Source organism: Callorhinus ursinus, unplaced genomic scaffold (assembly GCF_003265705.2).
Source record: "Callorhinus ursinus isolate GAN/ISIS: 27379988/994484 unplaced genomic scaffold, GSC_fseal_2.0 scaffold29, whole genome shotgun sequence".
Taxonomy (NCBI): Eukaryota; Metazoa; Chordata; class Mammalia; order Carnivora; family Otariidae; genus Callorhinus; species Callorhinus ursinus.
In genome coordinates this window covers 13,000,549-13,026,221 of record NW_027397091.1, presented here as the reverse complement: position 1 = coordinate 13,026,221, position 25,673 = coordinate 13,000,549, and the positions used below count along the sequence as shown (strand labels likewise).

General features: G+C 38.9%; 1 protein-coding gene across 2 annotated transcripts in view; it reads right to left on the bottom strand.

Annotated features, from left to right (window-relative positions):
* MACROD2 (mono-ADP ribosylhydrolase 2) overlaps positions 1 to 25,673 on the bottom strand; it is a 2,080,661-nt gene that overhangs the window by 163,827 nt on the left and 1,891,161 nt on the right. For both annotated transcript variants that reach the window (XM_073878419.1, XM_073878420.1), the window contains exon 9: positions 20,612 to 20,693. In XM_073878419.1, the coding sequence (XP_073734520.1) occupies positions 20,612 to 20,693 (82 nt within the window). The remainder of the gene's footprint in view (positions 1 to 20,611; positions 20,694 to 25,673) is intronic.

Sequence of the window (25,673 nt, the reverse complement as noted above, 5' to 3'; positions counted from 1 at the left end):
TTCACAGATTCTTCCCTGAACTTAATATATTTAAACAAAATTTTATTTTTCAGAGCCATCTAAAATATCCAGAGCCATCTCTCTGACAACAGACTTTCTGGAATCTCAGAGTGGGATGAAAAAAAGTCTCCACAGTTTCCAGGGAAAGATAGAGGAAGAGTCAAAGATCCCTTTGCTTGTCAACCATGTATCCATTTGTCCATGTGGCAAACACTCATTGGTAACCTTTTGTATGTGTGGCTTTATGTCTGGGGAAATAGAAAATATCAGATTATGCAGTTGTCTAGAAATTTATCATTAGTAAGGAAAGTAAGACATGCAGATGCATTTGAACATATAATAGAGCAGTCAGTGCCATTACAAAAGATGTCAGGGGAGGGATAGCTGCTTCCAGGGACTATATAGACTATACTGATAGCATCATCCCTAGAATGTTCCCAGGTGTTGAAGGATCAGACTCAATATTATTATCCATTTATTCATTCATTTTCATTCATTTTTCCATATAGTGGTTAAGAGTATACCCAGGATCCAGATTCAGATCAGGCCAAACCATATATAGCTGTGCAATCGTGGGCAAATTATGTAAACCTATAACCTCAGCTTTCTTATTTGAGAAATAGGGATAACAAAAGTACTAACTTTCTAGAGCTGGTAATATGTAATACATGTAAAGTGCATACACGGAATGAGCATTCAATAAATACCGGCTATTAGTGTTATGGTGTCATTATTATTACTCCTTTTACTACTTAACCATTTATTGACCAACATCACATGTCAGAACGATGGAAGACCTTGAAGATAAAGTTGACATTCTATTCCCTCAAAAAGCTCACAAAGAAGTGGAAGCAGCAATCAGAAGAGGAAGTAACAGATTCTCTGATGCAGGTAGGCAAAGGTTTCACTGGGAAACAGACAAGAAGCAGCTAAATCAGAGAGAAGGTCTATGAAGGATTTCCAGAAGAGGTGATGTTTCAGTTGAATCCTAAAGGGTGAGTTAGAATTAGCTAGGGGGAAGGAAGGGCTGCAGTGCATTTCTGGCAGATGTGGGTGCCCTGCCTACACCCCCTTGTTCCTTGACACTTCAGTGCTTGCCAGCTTGACTTCCAGCCACCAGCCCCTGGGTCTCTGCCCGAGGGCTTTCTCTGGGCTGCTGGAAGCCACTGGAGAAATATCAGGGAATTAACACCCCTAGGAGGGCAGCCTTTCACAAGTGACTGCCAGGATTTGCATATAAGTACTCTAGTTCCCTTGCTTTTCAAGTGGGTCAATTCAGAAGCTTCTCCCAGAGTATTCCCCTCCCCAACTCAACCCTGGGATTGAGTCAATGGATACTTTAATTTATAATTTAACCATAGAGTTGAGGCTCCATATCTGGGCTCTCTATTCTCTTCCATTGGTCTATGTGTCTGTTTTTGTGCCAGTACCATGCTGTCTTGGTGATCACGGCTTTGTAATATAGCTTGAAATCAGGCAACATGATGCCCCCAGCTTTGTTTTTCTTTTTCAACATTTCCTTGGCGATTCAGGGTTTTTTCTGATTCCATACAAATTTTATGATTGTTTGTTCCAGCACTTTGAAAAATGCCATTGGAATGTTGATCAGGATGGCATTGAAGGTATAGATTGCTATGGGCAGCATAGACATTTTAACAATGTTTATTCTTCCGATCCATGAGCGTGGAATGTTTTTCCATCTTTTTGTGTCTCCTTCAATTTCTTTCATGAGTGTTCTGAAGTTCCTAGAGTATAGATCCTTTACCTCTTTGGTTAGGTTTATTCTAAGGTATCTTATGGTTTTTGGTGCTATTGTAAATGGAATCGATTCTCTAATTTCTCTTTCCACAGGTATATTGTTAGTGTATAAGGAAGCAACTGATTTCTGTGCATTGATTTTGTATCCTGCCATATTACTGAATTGCTGTATGAGTTCTAGTAATTTGGAGTTAGAGTCTTTTGGGTTTTCCACATAAAGTATCATGTCATCTGTGAAGAGAGAGAGTTTGTCTTCTTCTTTGCCAATTTGAATACCTTTTGTTTCTTTTTGTTGTCTGATTGCTGTTGTTAGGACTTCTAGTGTTATGTTGAACAATAGTGGCGGGAATGGGCATCCTTGTCGTGTTCCTGATCTTAAGGGAAAGGCTCTCAGCTTTTCCCCATTGAGAATGATATTCGCCGTGGGTTTTTCATAGAAGGATTTTATGAAATTGAGGAATGTTCTCTCTGTCCCTATACTCTGAAGAGTTTTAATCAGGAAAGGATGGTGTGTTTTGTCAAATGCTTTTTCTGCATCAATCGAGAAGACCATATGGTTCTTCTCTCTCCTCTGATTAATGTGTTCTATCACATTGATTGATTTGCGAATGTTGAACCACGCTTGCATCCCGGGGATAAATCCCACTTGGTCGTGGTGGATGATCCTTTTAATGTATTGTTGGATTACATAAGCTAGGATTTTGTTGAGAATTTTGGAATCCATATTCATCAACTCTATGGTCAAATAATCTTTGACAAAGGAGGAAAAATATGCAACGGAAAAAAGACAGTCTCTTTAATAAATGGTGCTGGGAAAATTGGACAGCTATATACAGAAGAATGAAACTCAACCATTCTCTTACACCATAAACAAAGATAAACTCAAAATGGATGAAAGACTTCAATGGGAGACAGGAATCAATCAAAATCCTAAAGAACATAGGCAGTGACCTCTTCGACATCGGCCACAGCAACTTTGTTCAAGACACGTCCCCAAAGGCAAGAGAAACAAAAGCAAAAATGAACTTTTGGGACTTCATCAAGATAAAAAGCTTCTGCACAGCAAAGGAAGCAGTCAATAAAACAAAGAGGCAACCCACAGAATGGGAGAAGATATTTGCAAATGACACTACTGACAAAGGGCTGATATCCAAGATCTGTAAAAAGAACTTCTCAAACTCAACACCCAAAAAACAAATAATCAAGTCAATAAATGGGCAGAAGACATGAACAGACACTTCACCAAAGAAGACATACAAATAGCTAACAGACACATGAAAAAATATTCATCATCATTAGCCATCAGGGAAATTCAAATCAAAGCCACATTAAGATACCACCTTATACCAGTTAGAATGACAAAAATTGACAAGGCAAGAAACAACAAATGTTGGAGAGGTTGTGGAGAAAGGGGAACCCTCTTATACTGTTGGTGGGAATGCAAGTTGGTACAGCCACTTTGGAAAACAGTGTGGAGGTTCCTCAAAAAATTAAAAATAGGAGGGTGGAGCAAGATGGCAGAGGAGTAGGAGACCTGGATTTCGTCTGGTCTCAGGAATTCAGCTGAATAGGGATCAAACCATTCTGAACACCTACGAACTCAACAGGAGATCGAAGAAGAGAGTAGCAACAACTCACTGAACAGAGAAGCGACCACTTACTGGAAGTCTCCTCTGGACAAAATGAAGAAATGAAAAAAATCACCTCAGCAAAAAGAACAAGAGGTAGTACCATTTGCCAGGGACCCACTCAGTATGGACATTAGTACGATGTCGGACCTAGAGTTCAGAATCATGACGCTAAAGATACTAACTGGACTTGAAAAAAGCGTGGAAGTTATTAGAGAAACGCTTTCTGGAGAAATAAAAGAATTGAAATCTAACTAAATCAAAATCAAAAAGGCTATTAATGAGGTGCAATAAAAAATGGGGGCACTAACTGCTAGGATAAATGAGGCAGAAGAGAGAATCAGCAATATAGAAGACCAAGTGATGGAAAATAAAGAGGCTGAGAAAAAGAGAGAGAAACAACTACTGGACCACGAGGGCAGAATTCGAGAGATAAGCGATATGATAAGATGAAACATCATTAGAATAATTGGGATCCCAGAAGAGGAAGAAAGAGAGAGAGGGCAAAAGGTATATTGGAGCAAATTGTAGCAGAGAACTTCCCTAATGTGGGGAAGGAAACAGCCATCAAAATCTAGGAGGCACAGGGAACCCCTCTCAAAATCAATAAAAATAGGTCAACACCCCGACATCTAATAGTAAAACTTACGAGTCTCAGAGACAAAGAGAAAATCCTGAAAGCAGCTCAGGAGAAGAGATATGTAACCTACAATGGTAGAAACATTAGACTGGCAACAGACCTATCCACAGAGACCTGGCAGGCCAGAAAGGACTGGCAAGATATCTTCAGAGTACTAAACGAGAAAAATATGCAGGCAAGAATACTATAACCAACTAGGCTGTCATTGAAAATAGAAGGAGAGATAAAAAAGCTTCCAGGACAAACAAAAACTAAAGGAATTTGCAAACACGAAACCAGCCCTCCAGGAAATATTGAAAGGGGTCCTCTAAGCAAAGAGAGAGCCTAAAAGCAGCATAGATCAGAAAGGAACACAGACAATATACAGTAACAGTCACCTTACAGGCAATACAATGGCACTAAATTCATACCTTTCAATAGTTACCCTGAATGTAAATGAGCTAAATGCCCTAATCAAAAGACACAGGCTATCAGACTGGATGAAAAAACAGGACCCATCAATATGCTGTCTGCAAGAGACTCATTTTAGACCCAAAGACACGCCAAGATTGAAAGTGAGGGGGTGGAAAACCATTTACCATGCGAATGGACACCAAAAGAAAGTTGGGGTGGCAATCCTTCTATCAGACAAATTAGATTTTAAAACAAAGACTGTAATAAGAGATGAAGAAGGACACTATATCCTACTTAAAGGGTCTATCCAACAAGAAGAACAATTTACAATTGTTAGCAATTGTAAATATCTATGCCCTTAACATGGGAGCAGCCAATTCTATAAAGCAATTAATAACAAAAGCAAAGAAACACATCGACAACAATACAATAATAGTGGGGGACTTAACACCCCCTGACTGAAATGGACAGATCATCTAAGCAAAAGATCAACAAGGAAATAAAGACTTTACATGACACACTGGACCAAATGGACTTCACAGACATATTCAGAACATTCCATCCCAAGGCAACGGAATACACATTCTTCTCTAGTGCCCAGGGAACATTCTCCAGAATTGATCACATCCTAGGTCACAAATCAGGTCTCAACCAGTACCAAAAGATTGGGATTATTCCCTGCATATTTTCAGAGCACAATGCTTTGAAACCAGAACTCAATCACAAGAGGAAAGTTGGAAAGAACTCAAATACATGGAGGCTAAAGAGCATCCTACTAAAGAATGAATGGGTCAACCAGGAAATTAAAGAAGAATTAAAAAAATTCTTGGAAACCAATGAAAATGAAAACACAACAGTTCAAAATCTTTGGGATGCAGCAAAGGCAGTCCTCAGAGGAAAGTATATAGCAATACAAGCCTTTCTCAAGAAACAAGAAAGGTCTCAAATACACAACCTAACCCTACACCTAAAGGAGCTAGAGAAAAAACAGCAAATACAGCCTAAACCCAGCAGGAGAAGAGAAATCATAAAGATCAGAGCAGAAATCAATGAACTAGAAACCAAAAGAACAGTAGAACAGATCAATGACACTAGGAGCTGGTTCTTTGAAAGAATTAACAAGATTGATAAACCCCTGGCCAGACTTATCAAAAAGAAAAGAGAAATGACCCAAATCAACAAAATCATGAATGAAAGAGGAGAGATCACAACCAACACCAAAGACATACAAACAATTTTAAGAACATATTATGAGCAACTCTATGCCAGCAAATTCGATAACCTGGACGAAATGGGTGCATTCCTAGAGATATATCAACTACCAAAATTGAACCAGGAAGAAATAGAAAACCTGAACAGACCTATAACCACTAAGGAAATTGAAGCAGTCATCAAAAATCTCCCAACAAACAAAAGCCCAGGGTCAGATGGCTTCCCAGGGGAATTCTATCAAACATTTCAAGAAGAATTAATACCTATTCTCCTGAAACTGTTTCAAAAAATAGAAATGGAAGGAAAACTTCCAAACTCATTTTATGAGGCCAGCATTACCTTGATCCCAAAACCAGACAAAGATCTCATCAAAAAGGAGAATTACAGACCAATATCCTTGATGAACATGGATGCAAAAATTCTCACCAAAATCCTAGCCAATAGGATCCAACAGTACATTAAAAGGCTTATTCACCATGACCAAGTGGGATTTATTCCTGGGATGCAAGGTTGGTTCAACATCCGCAAATCAATCAACGTGATATAATACATTAACAAAAGAAAGAACAAGAATCATATGATCCTCTTAATAGATGCAGAAAAAGCATTTGACAAAGTACAGCATCCTTTCTTGATAAAAAACTTCAGAGTATAGGGATAGAAGGTACATACCTCAATATCATAAAAGCCATCTATGAAAAACCTACAGCGAATATCATTCTCAATGGAGAAAAGCTGAGAGCTTTCCCCCTAAGGTCAGGAACGTGGCATGTGTGTCCACTATCACCACTGCTATTCAACATAGTATTAGAAGTCCTAGCCACAGCCATCAGACAACAAAAAGAAATCAAAGGCATCCAAATCGGCAAAGAAGAAGTCAAACTCTCACTCTTTGCAGATGATATGATACTCTATGTGGAAAACCCAAAAGACTGCACCCCAAAACTGCTAGAACTCATACAGGAATTCAGTCAAGTAGCAGGATATAAAATCAATGCACAGAAATCAGTGGCATTCCTATACACCAACAACAAGACAGAAGAGAATCAAATCAAGCAGTCGATCCAATTTACAATTGCACCCAAAACCATAAGATACCTAGGAATAAATCTAACCAAAGAGGCAAAGGATGTGTACTCAGAAAACTATAAAATACTCATGAAAGAAATTGAGGAAGACACAAAGAAATGGAAAAATGTCCCATGCTCATGGATTGGAAGAACAAATATTGTGTAGATGTCCATGCTATGTAGAGCAATGTACACATTCAATGCAATCCCCATCAAAATACCATCCAGTTTTTTCAAATAAATGGAACAAATAATTCTAAAATTTGTATGGAACCACAAAAGACCCCGAATAGCCAGAGGAATGTTGAAAAAGAAAAGCAAAGCTGGTGGCATCACAAGTCTGGACTTCCAGCTCTATTACAAAGCGCTCATCATCAAGACAGTATGGTACTGGCACAAAAAACAGACACATAGACCAATGGAACAGAATAGAGAGCCCAGAAATGGACCGTCAACTCTATGGTCAACGAATCTTTGACAAAGCAGGAAAGAATGTCCAATGGAGAAAAGACAGTCTCTTCAACAAATGGTGTTGGGAAAATTGGACAGCCCCATGCAGAAGCATGAACCTGGACCTTTTCCTTACACCACACACAAAAATAGACTCCAAATGGTTGAAAGACCTAAATATGAGACAGGAGTCCATCAAAATCCTAAAGGAGAACACAGGCAGCAACCACTTTGACCTCAGCCGCAGCAACTTCTTCCTAGAAACATCGACGAAGGCAAGGGAAGGAAGGGCAGAAATGAACTATTGGGATTTCATCAAGATAAAATCTTTTGCACAGCAAAAGAAACAGTCCATAAAACCAAAAGACAACCGACAGAATGGGAGAAAATATTTGCAAATGACATATCAGATAAAGGGCTAGTATCCAAAATCTATAAAGAACTTCTCAAACTCAACAACTAAAGAACAAATAATCCAATCAAGAAATGGGCAGAAGACAGGAACAGACATTTTTCCAAAGAAGACATCCAAATGGCCAACAGACACATGAAAAAGTGCTCAACATCACTCAGCATCAGGGAAATCCAAATCAAAACGTCAATGAGATACCACCTCACACCAGTCAGAATGGCTAAAATGAACAAGTCAGGAAACGACAGATGGTGGCAGGGATGTGGAGAAAGGGGAACCCTCCTACACTGTTGGTGGGAATGCAGGTTGGTGCATCCACTCTGGAAAACATTATGGAGGTTCCTCAAACAGCTGAAAATAGAGCTACCATACGATCCAGCAATTGCACTAATGGGTATTTACCACAAAGATACAAATGTAGGGATCCGAAGGGGTACGTGCACCCCTATGTCTACAGCAGCAATGTCCACAATAGCCAAACTGTGGAAAGAGCCAAGATGTCCATCGACAGATGAATGGATAAAGAAGAAGTGGTATATATGCACAATGGAATATTATGCAGCCATCAAAAGGAATGAGATCTTGCCATTTGCAATGATGTGGATAGAACTGGACGGTGTTATGCCGAGTGAAATAAGTCAATCAGAGAAAGACATGTATCATATGACCTTGCTGATATGAGGAATTCTTAATCTCAGGAAACAAACTGAGGGTTGCTGGAGTGGTGGGGGGTGGGAGGGATGGAGTGACTGGGTGATAGACATTGGGGAGGGTATGTGCTATGGTGAGCACTGTGAATTGTGCAAGACTGTTGAATCACAGATCTGTACTTCTGAAACAAATAATGCAATATATGTTAAGAAAAAAAAAGAAGATAGCAGGAGGGGAAGAATGAAGGGGAGTTATTCAGAGGGGGAGACGAACCATGAGAGACGATGGACTCTGAAAAACAAACTGAGGGTTCTAGAGGGGAGGGGGTTGGGGGGATGGGTTAGCCTGGTGATGGGTATTAAAGAGGCACATTCTGCGTGGAACACTGGGTGTTATGCACAAACAATGAATCATGGAACACTACATCAAAACTAATGATGTAATGTATGGTGATTAACATAACAATAAAAAATTAAAAACAAAATTAAAAATAGAGCTACCCTATGACCCAGCAATTGCACTACCGGGTATTTATCCCAAAGCACAGATGTAGTGAAAAGAAGGGCCATATGCACCCCAATGTTCATAGCAGCAATGTCCACAATAGCCAAACTGTGGAAAGAGCCAAGATGCCCTTCAACAGATGAATAGATAAAGATATAGTCCATATATACAATGGAATATTACTCAGCCAGCAGAAAGGATAAATACCCAACTTTTGCATCAACATGGATGGGACTGGAGGAGATTATGCTAAGTGAAATAAGTCAAGCAGAGAAAGTCAATTATCATATGGTTTCACTTATTTGTGGAACATAAGGAATAGCATGGAGGAGATTAGGAGAAGGAAGGGAAAAATGAAGAGGGGGAATCGGAGGGGGAGACAAACCATGAGAGACTATGGACTCTGAGAAACAAACTGAGGGTTCTAGAGGGGAAGGCAGGTAGCCTGGTGATGGGTATTAAAGAGGGCACGTACTGCATGGAGCACTGGGTGTTATATGCAAACAATGAATCATGAAACATTACATCAAAAACTAATGATGTAATGTATGGTGACTAACATAACATAATAAAATTAAATTAAATTAAAAAAAAGTATAATTTAGCCCTACTGCCTTCCTTCCTTTTCCAGCCCTTCTTTCCCACTCTCCTGCTGGTGATTCCTGGGATCATCTCCCAAACAAATGACTTCCACATGAATTCTTGTTTCCAGGTCGGGCGATTCAAGCTAAGAAAAGGGTAATCACACTGAACAAAGGGAAAAACATCTGTGAAAACACATGGATATGAACAGCCAAGATGCTTTTAAGGAAATAAAACTAGCTTCTGAGCGGCTGAAGGGAGGAGTTACGGGGGAACTGTGGGTAAACTGTCCTATTCTAGCCGGATAATCTTCCTTGCTCGGTATGATGGTCAATTGCATGTGTCAATGTAACTGGGCCAAGGAATGCCCAGACATGTGTCACACATGACTCTGGGTGTGTCTGAAAGAAATTTCAGAATGAAATTAACATCTGATTTGGTAGACTGAGTAAAGCAGATAGCCCTGGTAATGTGGGTGGGCCTCATCCAATAAGTTTAAGGTTGACCCTCCCACAAGAAGACGGAACCATTACCGGGCTGCATTTGTGTTGGGGGATTGCGTTTTTCCTGCCTTTGGACTCAGACAGAAACCCTGGCTCTGCCTGGGTCTCAAGCTTGTAGGCATTTGAATGGAAATGACATCATTGGCTTTCCTGTCTCTTAGGTTTTCAGACTCGCAGTGGAACTCCACCATCTGCTCTCCTGGGTCTCAAGCTTGCTGACTGCAGGTCCTGGGATCTGGCAGCCTCCAGAGTTGCATGAGCCAATTCCTCATAATAAATTTATATCTACATCTATATTTATATCTATATCTAAATCTATATCCACTATTGGCTCTGTTTCTCTGGGGAATCCGAATACCTCAGATTGAAGAATTTAAATTCTATCCTGAAAATTACAGGGTTACTAAACAACTTTAAGCAGAAAATGACACACCAGCTTTTGAGAGAGAACATTTTTCACAAGAGAAATTTACTAATAAACTATAAAATGCATGCCTTAATATTTTGCTATTATTTATATTAAAATCCAGTGCAGAGTAGTTTTGGTCTACAAAGCACCTAATGTGCTGTTACTTATTAATGAAATCCACTTTAGTTCAACATTATTCTGTAAAATATACTCACTTGAGCCATTTTTATGCAGCACATTTCTAGCAAGAAATTTTCTCTAACAAAACTGGGGAACAAAAAAGCAATATATGAAAGAAGAGGATAAGCCTATGGAGATAAGGAGCAATGCCATTCAAAATTTGGAAGCAGTTAGGGGACTGATGGAGCATGGGCATAAAGCCACTGCCCTTTTAACAGTTCTTCAAGCATCATGCTTCTTTGTTAGAGGACGAAAATCAAATAAAAGGTTCTTAGCCAAAGTGATACAAATATCATTTCGAAATAGAGGTCAGTCCATCAGGTGGTATTTTTCTGTGTGTTCAGAAATGCCGATTCCAGAAAAACTCCCTCCCTTCCTCAGCAGAAGTGACCCAGCGGCCGAGGCTCCATTTCATCTCATGGGGCCTCTTTGATGTTAATTTCATAATGGATGCTGGTTTTATTCACTGCACCCCTCTCTGTCAGATTACCCTGTTGAGTTCTGCACAAAAAGTACAAATATGACCGAAGTTCTTATTTTGACCACGAGTGTGAAAACCAACTGATTTCCCTTGAAAAACCAGTTTTCAGTAATAGCTTTGTACATATCAGAAACCCCTTTAAGAACGTGTCTAACCTACTTTGAAGTCTGTAATATCTACTTCACCTTCTTTAATGGAAGACAGAGTTTGCTGAAAAACAGAGTATGCCGTGGATTTTGCAATGACTCAAGACTGGTCTTACTCCTTTATCTAGAGTTTCCATAATGAATGCAGTCTTTTGGAAAGTAAATGGTATAAAAACAAACAGATTACAAAACCCCACAGAACTGTTAAGTGTGGTCTCTGGACCAGCAGCATCATCATCAGCTGGGAACTTGTTAGAAATGCAAATTCTCAGGTTCTACTAAAGATCTATGGAAGCAGAAGCTCAGGGGAGGGACCTAACACTTTTTTAACAAGCCCTCCAGGCAATGCTCATGCAAGCTGCAGTTGGAGAACCATTGTTCTCAAGTACTGATATTGTGTGCTGGAGGAAAAGCTTTCAAAAACACTAGATGTCCCACTTTTTCGATATCCATGCTGAGCTACTTGGTGATATCTGGCCAATGTTAATGCCAGTGAGGGGTGCCCACACCAGATGGTTGCTGGGACTGAGGAACAGTCATTCTCTTTGTAAGATATGTGTTTCCTTCTGTGCTGGAAATCGCCTATCTATCACACGGCTGGATGGCACAGTTACCATGGCCCATGGTTAGGGCCCTAGAATTGGCTAAGAGACATGTCTGTGGATGGAAACTTGCTTCAAAGAGGTCTGTGGATTGCATGGAAAAAGAAGTGTGTTATGAAGGAGAAAGTTACCCTTAGGGCTATTAAGGCAGCTTCTCCACTCCCCAGGGTTAAAAAGGATGGGCATCTGAAATTCCTTTGTCAAATGGGCCGGTCTGTCAAGCAGAACAATTATGACAACCTTGTTGTGGCTTTTATTTCATGCACTCTCGAGTCCTCTCTCTTAAGGCTTAATTCCTTCACACAGGCTTCTTCTGTATCCCTTATCTTTTAAATATTTCATTACTAAGGGCTTCTAGGAGCAATTTGCATTTGCAGAGAGAGGAAATGTTATTAGCCAAAATAAAGTGCTCTAAGCTTTTCAGGATTTCCATGAAGTACAGAAGATGTTTGTATGCTCATGGCTTCCTGTGAAACTTGACAAAGCAGAAATGCCATACAAAGAATGACTGATAAAGGGGACATCTTCCATTAAGTTGAAAACCTGGACCTACGGAATCTAACAAATTGCTAAACCCACTTTCTGCAAGGCAATTGATAGGACTAGGAGAAATTTAAAACGAATAATAAGCTAAAGGTTTTCCCCCTCCATCCCGCCCCAATGGTCCTTGGTCAAGAGGAGCACTCAAATCTCATTAATTTATAAATAAATCAATAAATAAAAGGCACTGCTTAAAAAAAATCCACATGGTTCTGCTGTTTCTGGCTTAGCAAACAGGGCACATAATGGCACCAATTACTGAGATATTGGATGTCAGAGGAGAAAAATGGGGTGGGGTGAAGGAGTTTTAATTTAGTTTTAGATGTGTTGAGTTGGAGATGCCTAGAGATGTCAGCTGGAGATGGCCTGTGTACAGGCGAGTATGCCAGAGAGGCCTGACAGGAAGAGAAGGAGAAGACAGAATGGTCAATGGGATAAAGGCTGCCCAGTCAAGCAAGACAAGGGCTGCAAAGGGTCATGGGAGTCACGTGATCAAATACACACTGGTTTCAGTAACCATGCTGGACCCATCAAAGAGTTCTCTATAACCCCAACAGTGACAGCTGTAACAGGGTCTTGGAAATCACTAATTGCTCTGGATTATGGAGTGAATAGCAGTTGAAGGTGAAAACTTCAAAAGCCTGTAGCTGAGGGTCCAAGTTAGGGCCATAGATAAAGAAGAATAAAACTTGGAGGATTTCATTTACTCCATTGTTTATTTTTATCTTTATTCTTACCCCTGTGTCTTATTAGGAATTATTTCATTCATATACTTGTATGTCAAAAGGGTTTTTTTTCTCCCCACTCCTGTATTTGCCTCAATGTTTTCACCTATGGAAGAGAAACCAGTCTACCCGGGATGTTTGAAAGTCTTTTGGAAGCACCATGTGGGGATCTCTGTAAAGATGCCTACAGCATCTCCCTTCTCTCCAAGCTGCATTTTGTCTTGCCTTTGTTTTATCAGAACCTCCTAATGAGATCAAACTCTGCTTAGTCAAGGTTCGTGTCTCTAGGTCTTTATGTGTTCTGCTGTTTATAAGCATTTGCTACACACACTGCACAGTTCTGCCTTTTGAAGGGACAGATTGCTTTCAGTCTATGCCTGCTGCTTGTTCCTGCATTCAGGTTGCTTGGTTACAGCAACACTTCACTGGATTTTCACTGAAGGCGAAATGTGTTTGTAGCTTTTGAGGTTCATCAAGTGGAAATGGTTAGCACCTAATTCCTAAGAAGGCAGTCAACTCATTTATGTCACGTTACAGAGAACATGTCTTGTATAATTCTAAACATCAATGGGATCCACACATTAAAGGTGTACAAATGTGCATCAATGTGCCAAGTCACCATAAATATCCATGATTAAAGAAATTTCTGAATTCTTTCACTTTGTAGTTTCTCTACAATGAATGTGCCATTTGGGGAAAAAAATGTACAATTCAGACTGGGTAAGCAGGTTTTTGTGTGTGTTTCTTTGAGTTATGCAAAGACAACGGGTGAATTAGTTTGCTAGTGCTGCTATAACGAACTTCCACACATGTAATGACTCAAAACAACACAAATTTGTCATCTTACAGTTGTGTGGGTTTGAGGGCTGACCTGCATCTCAGTGGGCTAGCATCAAGATGTACGCAGGGCTGCACTCCTCCTGAAAGCTCTTGGGGAGAATCTGTTTCCTTGCCTTTCTGGCTACTAGAGGCCATATTCTTCAGCTCGTGGCCCCTTTTTTCCATCTTCAAAGTCAGTGACCACATCTCTCTGAACATTGTTCCGTAGCCATATCTCCCACTGACTCTCTTCTACTTCCTTCTTCTAACTTTTAAGGACCCTTGTGATTATATTGAGCCCACCCAAGTAACATAGGATAATGTCCCCATCTTTCAGTCAGCTAATTAGCAACGTAAATCTCATCTGCAATCTTATTTTCCCTTTGTAATGTGACCTAACATATTCACAGGCTTAAGGTATCCTTGAGGGAAGGGCATTTTTTTTCCCTACCATACTTTGTAAATCAGGAAGCACATTGCTTTGCCTAAAAAGTGTCTGAGAAGAACTAAGAATAATCCTTTTTAGAAACAGGATGATATCTTATGGGATCAAGTACATAGGCTTAAAATAAAGGTAATTTTTGAGTTGTTTAGTTTTCAACTTCATTCTCTAATTAAAAGGGTTTCTTCTTCCTTTTTTACCTTTATTCCTTTCCTCCTTCCACTTACCTTCCCTCCCTCCCTTCTTTCCTTCCTTCCATTCTTTCTATTTTTACATTTATCTTTCATCTTTCTTTTGTCTTTCTACCATTCCTCACTGACTGGATTATAAAGGAATAATACCACAAAGACAAATGACAAAATGGGAAACTCCTTGCAACATATATTTGAAAAGAACTAAGAACCTTACTATACAAAAAGTTATTACAGATCACTAAAAAAGATGAAATAGTAAAAAATGTGCAAAGGATATGACTAGCAATTTCTTATAAGAAATTTGGAGATATAACAAAAAACTGAAAGAATAAGCCATACTAGAAATAAAAGAAATACACATTGCTACCCATTAATTACCTTATTTCATGTATAAAAGTGATAACATCAAAAGATGAGAATGTGCCTGATTGGGAAGAGCAGGGGGAAAAGTAAACTCTCATATACTGTTCATGGGAATGTGAACTCAGTGCAATGGGCTGAAGGTTTGTGTCCCCTGCAAAATTCATATGTTGAAATCCTAACAGCCAATGTGATGATGTTAGGAGGTGAGGCCTTTGGAAAGTAATTAGATCATAAAGTTGAGCCCTCATGAGTGGGATTAGTACCCTTATGTAAGGGACCCGGGAGCGCTCTCTCTTTCCACCACCATGTGAGGGTACAATAAGAAAATGGCCACCTGCAACTCAGAAGTGAACCTTCACCAGAACCCCACTGGGCTGGCACCCTGATCACTCAGGGTGCTTAGTGTGAGGTATGGGCCTTCACATTTTTGACTCTGGGAATGATGACCCTTCAGTTGTTCAGTATATGACACTGACACATAATGGTCAATTTGACAATTATTATAAGGAGTATTTTGGCTGTGTATGCATTTTGAAAAAGTAATTTTACTTCTAGAAAAGTATTCTTAAAAAACTGTGTTTGTAGCCAATATTTATCTATAAAGATGCTTTTCTATAAGTGTTATTTATAAAAACATAGAGAATAATTTGCAATAATAATTCTACAGTTCAAAAGTATGGTTTTGGGTAAACACTAGGTCCATTAAAATTATGTTATGGAAGAATATATAATGACATGAAAAAAAGTTCAAGATTTGTGGTGACACACAGCAAGTGGTAAGACTGCATTTCTGATTATTTGCATTTTTCATTTTAAAGGACCCAAAGGATTAACCACAAAAGGTAATTCATTTTCAATGGTTTGTATCTTCTTTGTTTTGATGATCTATTTTTACTATAAATCTGTACTACTTTTGTAATAAGAAGTTTATACTTTTTAATTAAGATGGTCACAATAATTAAAATACCTCCTTTTAAAATTGTAATAAGAAAAACACACCAAAAAATAAAAAAAAATTGTAATAAGAAATAAACATGGATATTTTAAAATTTATGATGCTTGGTCTAGACACCTCTCTGAATATTCATTTACATTGTTATTTATCCTATTTGGAATTGGCCCATTACTGCATTTGCACATGATGAAAGTGAAGCATAAAAAGGTTATGCAACATGCACAAAGTCATACAATTACATGCTGATGAGTGTCAACATTTCTCAGTCAGAGATTCACAAATTGGAGCTAAGCATCCTCCTTATTCCGCAAATCCTTCCATCTGAACTGCCTTCCTCCTCTATGTCACTTACAGAATCCTTGGCATCACTTCTCTGCTCCTGCTTAAACTTGAAGTACACATTCTTCATGAAACTTGCCACAACCACCCTGGTCCTCAGACATATTTGTCTCTGAATTCCTGGGTACTTTGACTATACCAAGGCTATACTTGATTATTTGATAATATTGTCTTCCAACTGTTCTGAATAATACTTACCTCTTGGGCATATTATAAGAACTATATCTTAAATGTAGCAGTGACCAAAACCTTAGGTATATAGTAGGCATATAATAAATTATTTGTTGATTGATGGACAGAAAGATAATGAATGATGTTGGATGAGAAAAGCTTACAAAATCAATGAGAAGAGGAGATGAAGAAGAGGTCAGGTGAATCTTTGTGTTGTTAGGTTTAAAAGAGTACATCCAGATAAAATTTTTAAAAATATCATACCCATCTGTCAGAGGATATAACTTAAAATATTATTTTGGAGAACTATTGCAATAAACAAATGTAGGCTTTCTCTAATGTGGGGGAGGGGCCTGACCATGGTATTTTTTATTTCTAACATCAGGATTCTTGGATATAGTTCCAAAACTGTAAATTTGACATTCTTATTATGAGGAAAATTAATATCCCTCAATTCTCTATTAGAACTTAGTGTCTAATAAAAAAATTGACCCCCATATTCCAAATCTATGAAAAATACACAATAAATACTACAAACTGGAAAATACAAACCTTTTATGTAAAGAACAAAGATATCTCTGAGTTGCATCATACAAATATTATTTGCCATAGGCCATCTCATTGTGTACTGTAACTATAAATTATTTGCAACCAAAGCGTATGGTAATTCCATAAAGCTGACACACTAGACTTTCAAACAATACATCTGGAAGGAAAAAGTCAAATGTGCTTCACCCACAGCAAGATATAAAACTGTTGGGAAAAAAAAAATTGTTGCTGGTTTCTTTCCTTTATGGTTCCTACTGCATTTCCATGATGGGCTCTGTTAGGGGTGGAGTTGTGTCCCCCAAAATATTTTGTTGAAGTCCTAACCTTCAATACCTCAGAATGTGACTGGATTAGGAGATAGGGTCTTTAAATAGGTGATCAAATTAAAATGAGGTTATTAGTGTGGGCCCTAATCCCATATGACTGGTGTCCTTACAAGGAGAGGGAGATTGGGACACAGACATACACAGAGGGAGGACCTCATGAAGACACAAAGAGAAGGTGGCCATCTATAAGCCAAGAAAAGAGACCTCAGAAGAACCCAATCCTGCTAACCCCTACGTGCTGCACTCCAAGCCTCCAGAATTGTGAAAAAATAAATTTCAGTTTTTGAGCTCACCAGTGTGTGGTACTTCGTCCCGGCAGCTCTAGCAAACTATTACAAGCACTTCTCCATCTTCCCTTGTGGTCATAAGTAAGGCCTTTTCACTTTCCAGTGACCACTCTCCTGCTTACCTTCAGGTCAAAGCCCTGCACTGCCTAGATAATAGGGTTGGGATTTGATTTTGAGATCCATGATAAAGTACCAATTTGACTCACAGTAGAAAGTTTCCAGGAGGACATTTACAGGTATTAGAAGAAAGAGAAGCGTGGCAGCTCTGAACAATGATGGGCAGCAGATGACATTAGGAATGAGACTTTCTCAGTGCTCCAAATGCATCCCTGAAGTTGAACTCACTCTTGTGTGGAGACGCTCTGAGGAAGCGAACTATTATCACTTGTGCAATGACAGATGCTGTTCTCAATTTTGAAATAGAGTTTGTTGCTTCCTAGCCATATGCCTCATTTTCTCAGGTATGCATCATTTTCCATATCAAAAAGTAGGGTTAATATAGTGCCTACTTTCTTCGAGTTAACCTAAAGATGACCTGACTTAGCCCATGCATTTAGCTGAGAGAAAACAATCCATAAATGTTAGCTATTATTCCTAGCATTAATATTAGGTAGTAGTTTTGCATGTGTTATATCTTGAATGTGATCTAGCCTCACTTGTATTGTTTTTTTATACATTTTGTCTCCGATTCCCAATTATGAAATGTAAAGACACGGGATTAGAATACCCCAAAACATAGAGATTTAGTTTAATATAAAATGACTTTTTTTTCCTTAAACTATTATTGCATTAGGAAGGGTTAAGAAGACTAGTTAGTGATAGTCTGAATAAGTCAGTCTAGGGCGGATATATGGCAAGTCCAATCAAAGATGGTATGGTTATGAATTAACCATAAATTCAAATTATAGACAGATAATGTATATCATCTATATTAGTAGTCACACATTCCATTAGAAGTCACCTTTATTTCATATTGCATATTCAGAATTTACAAATGGCTGATGCTTCGGCCTTATGGAAATACTCAACAATTTGGGGGGATTTTGACATTTAGTTTAAAAATGTGCTTACTATTATAAATGTGCACTGGAAATAATTTCATGAGCATGCTATGACTCAAAGTATTGATATGAAACTCAGGATGATTTTATTATTATTTCATTTGCTCAAGCACTAAGATGCATGTTGGATTTACTTAGAGTAGCAATTTTTCAAATAATAATTTATTTTCATAATTATTAATACACTCTAGACCACTAAAACTGTTTCATTTAGAATAAACGTATAGTATGATTTTTGGCTTTGCACCACTGGAAATATCTGCTGATGGATAGATTTGTTTTAATATCAATTGATCATACTTATGCAATTATTTTATATCATATGCTAGAGTGAAAACAAGTTTTTATTTTAGAAGACATGAAAATGGAAGTTACACCATAATTTCTAAACACTCAAGAAGTCCAAAATGATGAAAGCTTATGAAATATGCTGTGATATTGACAAGACACTAGAATATTTGCAGCGCACACCATGGCAAGTCAAATTTTTTTCATGAATGAACATTTTCTCTTAAGAATACTTAAAAGTGCAAAAAAAGAGAAAACTTTTAAAAATACAGAGATGCAGGCACAGTCAGCTCACTGTGGTTATGTAGGACATAAAGGATGAAACAAGGAGATTGAAAGAAAAAAAAAAGCCATTGGATTATGGGGAGAAGAATTTATTAAATTTAGCTCATACTAACAACTACTTATTCAATAGTTGCTAAGTGCTTTACATGCTGTAAATTACTGAGTTGTTTAAAAAAAATTCTAAAATGGTAAAAAAAGAAGGGAGAAGGCAAAGGAGAAAAAAAAAAAGACGACAACCACAATCTCTCCTTTACCATATTGGGGAGTCTCTCTGAATTTACAGTATGTCCTAGTTAGGGAAATACTGTAGTTGAAAGCTCCAATTAAATACACTTAGCAGATTCACCTTTCAGTGATAAAACTAGAGGGCAGGACTTCACATGACTCAGAGGAACTTAGTCCACCTTGAACGTTAGCACAAAGTTGAACATCTCCAGCCGTTTTCTGTGGCAGTTCTTGACAGCTACCTGTGTTCTACTCTGATCTTCAGGCAGGGCGTCCTGGATTTACATCTACTGGATGGCTCTGACAGGCTGCCGAGAGGGTGAATGTGCACCACGCCCTCCCTCCCACCTGCCAGAGTCACCAGGTACACGGAAATCCTCTTCACATGGATTGGGAAACCTCAAAGGAAAACTCCCTCTGAGGCAGGCATCAGCAACGCTCACAGTAGCTTGAAATTTCCTGGAAGCCATTCTTACCAGGGCTGAGGAAAGCACCTTGAGCACTGTGACCTGAATGGCACCATCAAAATATAACTAGGTAGTAAGCAAGCCTGGAAGAGGAACAATGGGGGCCAATATTCAAATTAACCAGGCCAACCAAATCTAATGACATATTCAGTCAATGTAAACCAGGCTCTTTTTTTTTTTTAAGATTTTATTTATTTATTTGCCAGAGAGAAAGAGAGCACAAGCAGGGGGAGCAGCAGACAGAAGGAGAAGGAGACTCCTTGCTGAGCAGGGAGCCCGATGCAGGACTTGATCCCAGGACCCTGGGATCATGACCTGAGCTGAAGGCAGATGCTTAACCGGCTGAGCCACCCAGGCATCCCTAAACAAGGCTCTTTAATAACTCTGATATTTTGCCTACATTCTCAAATGTGAACTATGATGAATGAGCACCTTTCACAGATTACCCTAAGAAGGGCTGCTATCCTCATTGCAATTTGAGCCAATGTGGGGAATAGGGAGAGAGTGCAGGAACTGTTTGAATTCTGGCTACGAATATAAACAGGCTCCTCACAATTTCCAACCAAGGTGTTTAACACAGTGGATGTAGACACAGGCTTAGACAACTTGGATGTGTGGGGAACAAATCACAGATCCTGTGATTTAGGGCCAGAGGAACAGTCTTTAGAGGTCATTGGGTCCAGCCCCTCACTTGTGATGTGAGAAACTGAGTGAGACTCAAGAGATGAATTGACTTTCCCAAGACAACACTATGACCTCCTGGGACAGAGGTCAAAGGCTTAGATTTCCTGTCACCTCCCTGAATGCTTGAAAATTATGACACAAGTTGCCATGGGTTACTGGTGTATCGAGATCATATTTGCAACATTTCCTTAAGCTAGGAAACAAAATAGAGTATAACCGATGCCTCCACTCCCAACCTCGATCCCAAAGAAAACAGATCACTTTACTCACCTGCAGGGAAAAACTCGCTCATTTTCTTTTTGTAGATTTTGAAGTCAACTTCTAAGAAGACACAGAAGATGATCCGATCCACCTAGAGGCAAACAATAAATACTCAAAGTGAAAGGAAATATGGTGACCTTGGAATATCAGAAATATTCCAGAACATGGTTTTGGAGCAAAAAACAGATGGAACACCCTCCTGTAGATTTTTGGTACTCTCCTGCTAACTATATGATAGTGTTGAGTGAAGTTCAAGTGTGCGTGTGAGTTGGTGTGTGTGTGTGTGTGTGTGTGTGTGCACTCTTCATATAAATAAGCCCATGGGCTCTTTGGTGGAAGGGTGTTATATAAATCAAATAAGAAGTAATAAATGACAATAAGCCACTTTGCAGCAAGCTATAAATAAGATCGGAGATTCCGACAGGATACCTAGACTTTATGCCTATAAAACAACCATAAAGAGCTGTATAGCAGACTGAAAATAAAGTATGTCAGTAAACAAAGAGCTCTTTGTCCTACCCATCTTAGACAGATAAATTTATCAAACCTATTGGTATTTGAATATGGTCTAAAAATCTTCGTGCAATTTAATTTGCAGGAAAGTCACTTGCTTTTAGCTTAACACACTCAGAAATGCAACAGAAGCAAAATATAATTAGTTGACAGTGACATGAGGTTAACAGAACTTTAATCTGGTAGATATTATTGAATAAGTAAGTGTCACTGCAAAAGTAAAACAGGTGTGTCATCCCTTTTTCCTGTTGGAAAAGGGAGAGCTTCTCTATGTAAGGTGTTTCTTTGAGACCTTCGGAGAGTAATATGGTAAACAGAGAAGAGAGATGGAGTGCATCTAATAGCTCACGTATATCTGATATTAAATCAGTGACTCCATTTCGTGTCTTCAAAATAAACATCCCTTTAGTCCTTTTAGTTTAACAATCTACAAAAAGTTAAAAATTACTTGATCTATCAAACGGCAACTGGTAATTGAATAGAACATCAAGCAAGGCATTTTTCATGGTAATAGGGAATAGAAGTGGGGCGTGCACATGGCAGGACACGAATGAACCCAAATGTATGTCATCCACCTAGCCCTGCAGCTCTCCCAGCCTGTGGAAAACAGACTCACATTAGGCAAGTTCAAAGTGCCCAGCAGGAGAGAAAATCCACAGGGATGGGCAGGCAGGGATGGCTGGGACACAAGGAATGGTCAGGGCTCCCTGTTGGAAGCTCAGAGAGATGGCTCCCTGATCCCTGTATAAGTCCAGATAGGCTGCCTCCTGGGTAGTCTCTGGACGTCTATGCTATCATCACCAAATACCACTCATTCCCAGTAGCCCTCCCCCCAAAGGATGGATTATAAGAGAAAGCATCTGGCCTCTGGAAATGGAAGGACTGGGCTGCAAATAAATCTTATTTTCTTTTCCCTGTATTCACTTGAGTTTCTGGTGTCCAGTCCTGTCTGCATATCATTAACATTTTCTACAAATGCAAAACTGTCACCATCAACTCACTCTTCGGGTGAAATATAAATTTAGTTGAATAAAGGATTAGCTATCTGTGCAATACTGAATGCTTGTCTCTGCTCTCCTTATGGTGGTGTGTTTATGCCCTGTAGCTAAAGATAAAAATCATAATGTTGAGCAATAGAAACGAGTTACAAAAAACATCTTCTCTATGATGCCATTTATACAAATCTTTAAAGCGCAAAGATATAAAAGTGTAGGGATTCATTCATAAGCACCAATATACAGAATCATACCTAGAAATGTCACACATGAACTTCAGAAAAGAGATTTGAGAAAACTATGGCAAATGGGTAAAAGCTATTAACTATGGGGTAGGTACCTGGAGATCATATTATTTTCTATACTTTTCTGTGTATTTGAAAAACTTTATAATTAAAAGTCCTAACACCAAAAATAAGACTCTGTGTTAGACATAGTCTACTCTGGCTATATTAAACTACTTGTAATTCCCAAACACCGTAATTATTCTTACTTCTGTACCTATGGGTTGACTTTTCCTCCAGGTTTCTATGGTCAGATTATTTCTAAAGCCACCTAACTGCGATCAAAATCAAAACAAGAAAATTTGATTCAAAGCAGATCTAAGGAGACCAAATTGGACAGTCTCATTTTTACTCATTTCCCCCTATCTTTATGGTCACTTAGTATAAATTACAGGATTTTAAAAAACACTCCTGTTGCCTGCATCTGTGTTTGTATGGGGGAGGGTTAGTGATAGTAATGCTATTCATTGCTGTTAAGTAAACTTCTAACCACCACAGAAACTAAAGACAGATTTCTTAAATATTGCAAAGAATTATAATCCACCTTTTAGCATTTTAGGCTTTGTTACCATGGAAATGGTATGAGTCCAGAATTTAGTAGCCTGATTTATTTTCCCAGAGAGTAGATGGATGATGGGGGAAAAATACTTTTATTTTAAACTAATTGAGTGGCCCATTTTCCCTGCCCTGACCCTGAGGCATAACACTGAAAATATCTTGGAAGCAAATTGAATCTAAGAATTAACCCTCATTTGCCAAATACATTTATGTATGCATATGTGAATGTATTTATATACAGGTGCATAAACTTATTCTCTGGGGTTATTGTTGGAAAAGAGCTCCATTAGTTGACAACTTCTGTGTTTATAAACTCATAATGAATATTGATCACTGCTTGTGGTAGATTATATTTTCCAAAATGGCATGCAATGAGATACCCCGCCCCTTAGACTCTCTTAAAATGTAATGCTGATACTCCTTTCATTGAGAAGTGGGATCTGTATTTCCTCCTTTTAAATCTAGACTTGCCTGTAACTCTGACAGATATACTATGTGACTTTCAAGTCCATGTCACTAAACGTGATACAGTTTCTGCCTGGTCCTTTTGGGAGGGTCACTCTTGTATCCAACCTTCATGCCACGAGGAACATGGAGAAACCACTTGTTCAAGTTCTAGCCAATAGCTAGCTGAAAGTGGGTAGCCTCTTGATGATTTCACCTCCTGGTTTTTGAGTTACCCGAGGTGATGCCATATGGAACAGAGATCAGCTGTTCCTACTGAACTCTGCCCAGATTGCAGATTTGTGAACAAAACAGAATATAGCCAGAAATCTAATATTCTTCGGGTTTCTTCCTGTTGCCAATTGTTGCGATTCTTGCTTTTCCAGTTATGTAGTACGTGATTTCTCTTGAAAGCCTCAGACTGAAGGGATCAAGATCAAGTAGAAGTCACAATGGGGTGACAAGAAGAACACAGAAAGTCTAATGGGTACATGGCTGAGAGATTGGAAATCTGGTTTATGCAAAGGGCAAAGAGCCTGGTGATCCATTCTAGCCCCAGATAAATTACATGAGAATAAATAAGAATGCCTCACTATTGAGGCTCAGGAGCATATTTTCAATTTTTCTTTTATGTTAGGCAACAGAACAATTGTGTAAAACGGTTGCTCTTGAGAGAATATATTTAGGAGTCGATCCCATTTACAATTGCACCCAAAACCATAAGATACCTAGGAATAAATCTAACGAAAGAGGCAGAGAATCTGTACTCAGAAAACTATAAAATACTCATGAAAGAAATTGAGGAAAACACAAAGAAATGGAAAAACGTTCCATGCTCATGGATTGGAAAAACAAATATTGTGAAGATGTCAATGCTACCTAGAGCAATCTACACATTCAATGCAATCCCCATCAAAATACCATCCACTTTTTTCAAAGAAATGGGACAAATAATCCTAAAATTTGTATGGAACCAGAAAAGACCCCGAATAGCCAGAGGAATGTTGAAAAAGAAAGCAAAGCTGGCGGCATCACAATTCTGGACTTCCAGCTCTATTACAAAGCTGTATCAAGACAGTATGGTACTGGCACAAAAAACAGACACATAAATCAACAGAACAGAATAGAGAGCCCAGAAATGGACCCTCAACTCTATGGTCAACTCATCTTTGACAAAGCAGGAAAGAATGTCCAGTGGAAAAAAGACAGTCTCTTCAACAAATGGTGTTGGGAAAATTGGACAGCCACATGCAGAAGCATGAAACTGGACCATTTCCTTACACCACACACAAAAATAGACTCCAAATGGTTGAAAGACCTAAACGTCAGACAGGAGTCCATCAAAATCCTAAAGGAGAACACAGGCAGCAACCACTTTGACCTCAGCCGCAGCAACTTCTTCCTAGAAACATCGCCAAAGGCAAGGGAAGGAAGGGCAGAAATGAACTATTGGGACTTCATCAAGATAAAAAGCTTTTGCACAGCAAAAGAAACAGTCAATAAACCGAAAGACAACTGACAGAATGGGAGAAGATATTTGCAAATGACATATCAGATAAAGGGCTAGTATCCAAAATCTATAAAGAACTTATCAAACTGAACACCCAAAGAACAAATGATCCAATCAAGAAATGGGCAGAAGACAGGAACAGACATTTTTCCAAAGAAGACATCCAAATGGCCAACAGACACATGAAAAAGTGCTCAACATTGCTCAGCTTCAGGGAAATCCCAATCAAAACCTCAATGAGACTATCACCTCACACCAGTCAGAATGGCTAAAATGAACAAGTCAGGAAATGACAGATGTTGGCGGGGATGTGGAGAAAGGGGAACCCTCCTACACTGTTGGTGGGAATGCAAGCTGGTGCAATCACTCTGGAAAACAGTATGGAGGTTCCTCAAACAGTTGAAAATAGAGCTACCAATGATTCAGCAAATTGCCCTACTGGGTATTTATCCCAAAGATACAAAAGTAGGGATTCGAAGGAGTATGTGCACCCCGATGTTTATAGCAGCAATGTCCACAATAGCCAAACTGTGGAAAGAGCCAAGATGTCCATCGACAGATGAATGGATAAAGAAGGAAGTGGTATGTATATGCAATGGAATATTATGCAGCCATCAAAAGGAATGAGATCTTGCCATTTGCAACGATGTGGATGGAACTGGAGGGTATTATGCTGAGTGAAGTAAGTCAATCAGAGAAAGACATGTATCATATGACCTCGCTGATATGAGGAATTCTTAATCTCAGGAAACAAACTGAGGGTTGCT